The sequence below is a fragment of the Mesitornis unicolor genome, unplaced genomic scaffold (genome assembly GCF_000695765.1).
Source record: "Mesitornis unicolor isolate BGI_N332 unplaced genomic scaffold, ASM69576v1 scaffold34503, whole genome shotgun sequence".
NCBI classification, from domain to species: Eukaryota; Metazoa; Chordata; class Aves; order Mesitornithiformes; family Mesitornithidae; genus Mesitornis; species Mesitornis unicolor.
Genome location: NW_010174565.1, coordinates 496 through 9,309, shown reverse-complemented (window position 1 = coordinate 9,309; position 8,814 = coordinate 496). Strand labels below are relative to the sequence as shown.

Sequence of the window (8,814 nt, the reverse complement as noted above, 5' to 3'; positions counted from 1 at the left end):
TGCCTGCTGATTAGGGAGTGCTGAACTGTTTTTTGTCTACTGTGCAGGGATGCTTATGCAGCTGGGAGATGGGAAAACAGCAAGCAGAGCTTCACGTAGTTTGTGTGCATGCTGGGGAAAGGCAGAAACTCCACAGCAAACACCATGGGACTGTGCAACACCAGTGTTGACTCTGATCTCCAGCACCAGTGGAGGAAGTACTCTTGGCTCATCAGCAGTGACTACCTAGACAGGGATCGGGCATGGGGATGCTGTGTCCAGGTGTCTCACTGGTACCGTGGGTGATGAGGTCATCCCCTCTGGGAGGTGTGTAGTGGTCCAGGTGTTGAGTATCCAAGGACCAGCAGAAGGAGGTGTGCAGACAGTTCACTGTTAAGGAGCATAAAGGGGGTATCAGCAGGGTCTCTGCAGAGGTCAGAGCCTGAGATTGAGGTGGATGGATGTCTAGGGGCTGTGCTGGATGGGGCTGTGCTGGATGGAGCAGTGGATGAGCACTCTCTTGAGTGAGGTTGCTGAAGTTGACTTCTGGCAGCAGCAGAAATGTTCCTCCTCCTTGCTCAGACTGAATGCAGAGTCGGTATTGAGCCCTAATACCCACAGGAGGGGAACAGGTGCTGCAAAGGGAGACTTCAGAGCCAGCTGTGCCCAGCTTGAGCATCAGCAGCAAGTGGCAGCAGTTGGAGATATCTTCCTGTAGGGAATAAAAGAACCTGTCTGCTGGCCAGATGTGTTGCCATGGGAGGTTTGCTGTTTGATGGATGTCCAGATACTGGGTGTTGCCAAGGGTCATTCAGTCCCCTGACTGTTAATCCTCATTGTTCATCAGTGTGACCATCAGTGATACTGCTGAGGGACACCTGGAGCAAAATAAGAATAAGTGCAGGATTCTGGGTGGCAAAGGACATTGGAATGTAAAGGATATATCCTTGATCCTCTGTGGAAAGAGGTCAAGTAGGAGGATATGCAATCCTGAGACATAACCACTGGTCATATGGCTGTTCCTATAGGTAGCATTTTGACTTTCATCACCATGGGCCTCTCTTGGAGGAACAAGGAGATCTAACAAAGTGAGGTAAGAGTAGCTTTGCCAATAGGTTTGTAAGTCTTGTGAGGAGAGACTTAAACTTGATACCTTGGGGATGGTGATAACTGCTTACACTAAGTGAAGAAATGAGGGTGGTAAATAAATGAGCAGGATGATGGGAGCAAGATATCCCCTGGGAAAGATAAAACAAGTAAAAAGGGAGCCTACCTTAAGTATACACACAGGTACATGAACAATAAGAGAACAAACAAGGAAAAAGTAGGCCTATAATGGGTGATCTAGTGACAGGGGGCACAGATAGAGGTAGGAAGACCACTGCTGCCTTTGTCTTTGTCTTCATAAGCAAGACCCCCATGTCTCTGTGCCCAGAGGCAGCAGCATTCAAGAAAAGAACTACCAGTAGCAGGAGGAAATTGAGTTTGCTTCTGCAGACTTGTGAGGACACAACTTCATGGATCCAGAATAAACCCATACTGAATTCAACAACTGACCACCTGCTACGTGGAATAAAGGAAGTTGTCCTGAGACTGCACACTCTGAGATCATAAAAGTTTCAGAGATACATTTTCCAGACAGAGCAGCAACAGAAACATTTATTCAAAACATCTTAACTCAACCTTTTATGAATAAGAATATTGCAGGTTTACCATAATACATTATCTGCTTTGAAGTTTCCTTTTTTTGGGCTCTTTAGTTGTATCGATTTATTCTGTTTCTTTTCATTCATCCTCCTTATCCTCTAAACCAGTAGTTTCTGTGGAGGCAAAGTAAAAACAGGGCACAGAGATGCATTTTATTATAAAATAGGAGAAAGTAATCCTAGTAACATAAAACATAATTCTAGGACTATACTGTCTACCTCAATCATCTTCCCCACTGCCTTTCACTGCCAATACTTGAATTTAAGCATTTCACATTGTTTGTCAGCTGCCAGACAGAGTCAGCACACACATACTGACTGCCAGCCAGCCCATATGTAACTCTGGAATAGCCAAAGAATGTTTCCTATTTAGACAAGTACCATAAGAAACATGGAGCAAGGAGGATGGAATTCCTATGTGGAAAAAAAATTATGGCAACGGAGCATAGAATACAAGGCTGCAAGATTCCAGATTTTGTTACATCTGCTCTTCACAGTATGCAGCACATTTTGTTCAAAACATTTCTTCTTACTATAATTTAATCTTCCTAAACATTAAGACAAGGGGAACAATATGTTGCCTAATTAATTATGGATGTAGACCTATGCTGAAAAATGTATAAAATCCAACTATTTTGATTCTAGAAATAAAGAGCCAGAAGGAACACTTGGGTTCACTTTAAAAACAAAACAAAACAAAAACAACAACAAAACAACCACCACCACAAAAAAATTATAAAAAATGAAGGATGGGGGTCAAGGTGGGAAATATCAAAACTGTTTCATTGTGGTAGACCAGAAAATTAGTTAGAATAAAATTCAGTCAAAAAAGGTTATTTGTGTCCAAGAGAATTTGAGACAAACCAGGCTTAATGAACTTTTGCCAAATCCAAAGCAGAGCTATGCAGGAAACCTGCTTAGATTTCTGCAGGATCTGACCCAAGCCCAAGGATCCTGTAAGATGTCAGTCCTGCATATCAGATCCGCTAGCTGGCTACTCTGCCCTGAAGCAGGAGAGCACCTTCAGAGATGGTGGGTAAAAAATGAGAGCAAATAAACTGTGAAAATTCCAAGAGCTGACCTAAATGTTTAGTGTATACCTCCAGGAATGTTCACATGGCTTAATAGTCTTTCTGATCCCTACTGATAGTGCTTTGCTTTGATTTATTGTAAAATGGACTGATTACAAAAGGATAAATTTGTCTTACGTTTTCATACATCTAAGCTTGTAAATGTTAACAATAAATACAAACAACACAGTTGGGTGGAGACCTATAGGCTAAAGATAAGTAAACATAATGCATCCTTTCGTTGCTGATCAGTAATTTTGTATTTAAAACAGGCTTCTGAACTACCTGGAAGAAAACCTGATCCTATGAAATCCAAATGTCTTTGGTTTGTAAAACAAACAAATCAGCCAGAGACTGTTCAATCCATAATGCATAACAATACCAGTATTTTTTTCTTCAGATCTGATTTGCCTGCTTTTCAACTTGAGTTGAAAGAATAAGAATATGCAGTTCCATTAATGAGAGAAAAGTGGAGTGCTCAAAACCCCCTGAATTTTCCTGGGTCTGAAATCTCTCTCTCTTTTGTACAAAAATCAGTTTGCAAATGCAATCACTTACAAACTCAGTCCTGCAAATGTTGTCAACTCTATATGCATAGATAATGATGCACAGAAGTGTCAGTTCTAATTTGTATTGTTACAGTATATGACCTTGACTACTCAAAATCAGTTTACATCTACAGAAGACTGCCTTCTTGTGAAAGGTAGAGATTCCCATGGTCTCTTCAGGTTGATAATGATAATGGACCTCCCAGCAGCAGCATGACTTCAGCTGACTGACATAAGTAACTTCAAACCCTGATTGCTAAGTGAAGAATAAGCATGCATGTCCCTTTCCTCACCTTGATCCTCCTGATCTTTGTTTTCTTCTTCCTCTCTGATTCCTTCATCTTCCTCTCTGATTCCTTCATCTTCCTCTCCTGCATCCCCTGCTAGGCTAAAAACTTCACTGGATAATTCATAAGGAGAAGGCTCATCAACCTTAACCTCAGCAGACTCATCAGTGACTGAAATACGACAGAAATAATGAAGGAAAAGTAATTTTTACAAATTTGCACTCAGCCATTGTTTTCATGCAGTAGCTATAACTCCTACTAAAGTCTGCAGTCTTTATTCACATGAGAAATTCCACAAAATTTTCTGTAACTGTTTATAATCAAGTTTATATAACGGGCCATGATATAGACTAAAATTATTCACAGGCTTCCCAAGACAGTTGTATCTTATTATGCTATGTGAGATAAAACAGACATATATATATTGGTCGGTTTATAAACGGGCTGGGAAGTTCCTAACATTCAATATGTTGTAAATTATAGGAAAACCAAAAAGAAACCAAACAAAAAAATCTCTCTCACCACTTGATATAAAACCTGAAAAACACAGTTTCAGGGGATAAATAAAGTATGGATTTTCAAGCTGTCCAGTGGAACAAACCTGCGAATGAAGGCATTTTCTCCTCTTCAGTTACTGCTGCTTCTGTGCTTTCTTCCACTGCTTCTGTCGCTGCTGCCCCTTTGGAGGCTTCTCTGGGAGAAGGGGGGCTTTCCCCATGTGGAGTCCAGCGTCTTAGTTTGGTAATTTTTGATGCTTTCCATTTTGGTGCAACAAGTAATGAGGATTCCTCCTCCTCTTCTTCCTCTACTTTATCCTAGAAGACAAGTCATGAAATCCAGCATCTCATCTTACAGGTATTAAGGGAGCAACTAAGATGATGGGATTGTGTACTAAAACCTCTTCATCTGAGCTCAAAACAGCAATGACATGGCCTTTTAAAGTATTTACAAGTGGGGGAACTTCAGCAGCCACAAATCTTGGAAGCAAGCTACGCTTTGAACCTGGATGAAGTCAGTTGACTATTACTAATCATCAACACTTGCCAGCTTGCTTTCTTTGAAGTAAAATTTCATCTCTCCCTTAAACAGAATGGCTGTAAGGGGCCTATCAGCTATGTCTCCTCTTCTGTGTCTGACTGGAGTATAAAAATGGCAAATAAGACCTGATGTTCTATCTGGTAGATGCTACACTGTCTATCTCACATAGGAACAAAGTGGCAAAACAGCTCTTTCTGCCTCAATCTTTGCTTTGGGAAGACCTTGGAACGGATCTAGGAAGAAGTAAGGTACTGCACAAAGCTTATGTGTTTGAAATTCGAAGATTTTATTTTTTAATTAAAAAAAATCATGCTTTATTTTATCCAAATACAAAAGAGTCTTAGTAATAGAATCATTATCTGTATTGCAAGCTGATTTATTTTATTTTTTTAATAGGCCTTGTTCTGCAATTACTTCAACTAAAGCAGAGGCAAAATTTAATCTTACTTTAGTGTCAGCTCTGTCCCTTGCTTTACACAGTCACTACAGCATTCACATAAGAAGAAAATGTTCCTGAGAGTAGTGATTTTCAGAAGCTGAGTGATTAACCGTGGGTACTTAAATTAATATTTAAATTCCCACATCAGTGGCCTTATATTACAAAATCAACAAATGCAACAATTCCCAACTGAACTGATGATACTAGATACACATCACTTTGGATACTCATATGAATCCAATACTTAATACTTGCTCTTAGCCAAAAGAAGCAAAACAGTCTCCATGTTTTGCAAATCTCTGTCACTAATGATAGGATTTTTAAATTATTATTTTGTCTTTGCCGTAAGAAATAATTACTGCATTGGAGAATTTTCAGAGTGTGTAATGGGATAATGCATCAGACAACAGAGGCAGCAAACTCTAAGCTATAAATGTGGCGTATTTTCTTGAAATCAAAACAGTAATACTAAGACATATTTCTTATCTCTGTAGCTATTTTGCACCATATTAATCAGAATCATTTTAAAACACTCATGCATGAAGGAGAAGGAAAAGCAGACTCTGATCCCAGCCACTCCCTACAGTTATTAGAAGCTGTGGATATTAAACTCCTAATAGGACCAGGACAACAATGGAACGTATTTCCAAAACGTGAATCTGCTGGAAATTACCATTTGCATGCATAGCATCAAGTACTCCAGAAATATAAGACGAAATATTTTTCATTGTTTTCTAGTGTTCAGAACAAAGTGGAAAACAAGTTAAATATACAGACAAATACTTCTACATTCTTCTGTCGTTTGAAACTTGAAACGTTTTGGTAAGGTCCTGATTCTCCTAAACTTTAAGCAGAAAGGACTCCTGGCTTCAAGAAGTGCACCTTGTACTTGTCAAAGCTTACACAATAGAGAAGCTAAAGAAAAAAACAAATGAAACCTCATTTAGTTCTTAAGTATGCATGAGTTTCTACCCTTTTTGGACTGGTTAGACCTACTTTAACATCAGTATTGATAAGGCATTTTATGGGTTATCCAACAATAGATTCGATTTACTGAGTTCTCTGATATTCAGTATAATTTGTGCTATGTCTTTTACCTGCTGTGATTGTATGTATTCACCATGCTGTTCACATCCAATATCAAAGACATATTTGCCACGACCTACAGGCTGCACAGATACAAAAAAGTCAGCAGAACTCTAAAGTTAGTACTTTCTAAGCATTTAAATGTAAAATATGCTTTACTACAGAATTTATACAATAGTCAATAACAACATAGTTTGAAAGCAAAGTTGCAGAGAAACTTGGCATTTTGTCCTGCAGATTAATTCAGTTTTTCCTCTTACACTTATGGTACCAGAAATACTACAAAAGATTGGGAGCCTAGCTTCTTATTTTAAGTGGAAACAGATCATCTTAAAGCAATTCCATGGTAACTGTTCAGATGAATAGAGAGTTTTCCAGCACACTTACTTTTCCAGCCAAAAACTTGCCCTTAAATGTATGGTTTAGGTGGACAATTTCAGCTTCTCCTTCCTGGTTTCCATTTACCCAACCACCAACATACTTAGATCCTGTGTCTTTATAGATATATATACCTTGTCCATGCCTAAGAAGAAAATAATAATTATGCTTTCTATTACTGAATATTAAGACTGTAGGATATTGTTATACTTAAGGTATTACAACTGTATTATTTAAGTAGCTGAAACGACTCAAGCTGACCTAAATTGCTGAGGTCATCCAGTAGTACTTGATTTGCTGCAGTCAGCCATACTTCGGAAATAACCTTTTTATTTTAATGTTGTTGGGTGATTCGAAACATGACTGCAAGAATGAGACAAACCTATTGTGGTTAAACCATTCTCCAGCATAGATGTCTCCATTTGCGTACGTATACTTTCCATAGCCATGCCTCTGGTCATTCACCCAGTCTCCTTTAATAAGAATACAATAAAAGCAGAGTGAGACATGGTATATTTCATTGTATGATACAGTGGTCAGTTTGTAAAGTTATCAAACATGAATTATTAGAGAAGGAAAATAAAGCTATGACATCATTGTGATTCCTTACTCCATTCCTTACTATAAGCTCTTGCTCTTTTTTCTTCTGTCTGTCCCTCTCCACACGTATTTACGCAGCTGCCTGATCACTCTTTCACTCCAAACACGTTTTGTTCATCATGGTCTATCTCCATTATCTTAGGATGAACAGAAGAAGCCATGTAACATCCTGCTCCTATCTCTAAATTGGGTAATGTATTACAGTTTCATTAGATAATGTAACATCTCCACTCAAATAAAAAGGGAGAGTACTTTAGTTTGACTCATTTGTTAAAATTTTCCTGTCAGTCAGGGGCATATATACTCAGAAGGGTGCTAGATTTTGTGTCTTAATTACTCTTCTATTTAAACTTAAAAAAAAACACAAAACAAAACAAAACAAACAACCCCAATCACAGGTGAATACAGTCCTGTAAAACAAGAGTTGGGCTGCTGTTTTGGCAGTCTGCTTTCAGTCCTCACAATGTGAATGTTCTTTCTTGCCTAGCTTGGAAAGGAGCAGGGGAAATATTGTCCCTTGAAGCCTAAATGGTATTCAGATGGTTTCGAGTACTCTACTGGAAGATGGGAAACAATGTGAGTTTCAACTTCCTTAAACTTCAGAGGCATTCCAATTCCTGAGAAAGTGGATTAGTAGACTGTATTTCAAGGATGGACCTAACCAAGTTCTGAAACACTTTATACTGAGCATAGTCAGTGGTTCTAACCATCATTCAGAAATACGTAACTATACACTCTTCTACCAAGATTGCACTGATTTCTCAAAGATGCTTAATATTTTGCAGGACTTTGAATTTCCCACATGAAAGGAGGAAATGACAAGACTAAACTGCTACTAAGCACCACACTTCTCACTATACTTGTCATAAACTCACACTTCTCAGATCTTCTAGTAAAAAAAACAAACCAAACAATAAAAAAGATAATTAGAGGAATTAAAAGAATTTCACAGAAAATTTATCTTCTTAAAATAATGTGCTCTCCAATTCACTATCTCCTTGCATTCCAAATGTGGGGAGGAAGCTGAGGGATTGTGTTCTTTCAGCCACAGAAATCCTTGCAACCAGGTTTTACCTTCATATTTTGATCCATCTGGATAAAAAAAAATGCCCCGACCGTGCTTTTTGTTTTGAAGGTATTCTCCAATGTAGCGAGCGCCATTTTTAAATCTGTAAGTCCCCTGAAACATATTTGGAATAGATAAAGTATCTGTCAGTTCTCACTCTTATTTCAGTATGGTGCCCAAACTAACAGAACTGGTGAAACATAAGCACAACTGCTGCCTTCTGTCACTGTCTTACCTGTCCACTTCTGACACCATGTTTGTATTCTCCATCGTATGTGTCACGATTGGGTAGAATTGCTTTTCCACGTCCGTGACGCTCACCTGCTGAATTGCGTTCACCTTCATACTCCTGATCAAGTGTGACAAAAAACCTAGTTGTTTAAGAGGGCTAGACCTGACTGAATCTAACCTAACCAGACAGCAGAGAACGGGTGTTTGCTCAAAGCTGCTCCAATTCAGCTTGAATCAGAGACTGCAGGAGCACCTGGCCAACAGATGTGCTGCTTATGCAGACACTTTCCTCAGATCCTGGCACACAGAAGCTTTCCTCCCTTCCTGACACACTGCTGGAAAGTATGGATGCCTTGTGCTCATCAAGTAGAGAAAGTCAGGCAGGT

At 39.0% G+C, this 8,814-nt stretch overlaps 1 protein-coding gene across 1 annotated transcript; it reads right to left on the bottom strand.

Annotated features, from left to right (window-relative positions):
* Positions 1-211: 211 nt before the first annotated feature.
* On the bottom strand, positions 212-8,546 carry RSPH1 (radial spoke head 1 homolog (Chlamydomonas); the record flags this gene model as incomplete). Its single annotated transcript, XM_010181091.1, has 8 exons — positions 212-369; positions 3,597-3,761; positions 4,192-4,405; positions 6,165-6,236; positions 6,541-6,676; positions 6,914-7,004; positions 8,206-8,311; positions 8,433-8,546. Coding segments are annotated over 8 exons (1,056 nt in total), but the record flags the coding sequence as incomplete, so codon positions are not given.
* Between the last annotated feature and the right edge of the window lie 268 nt (positions 8,547-8,814).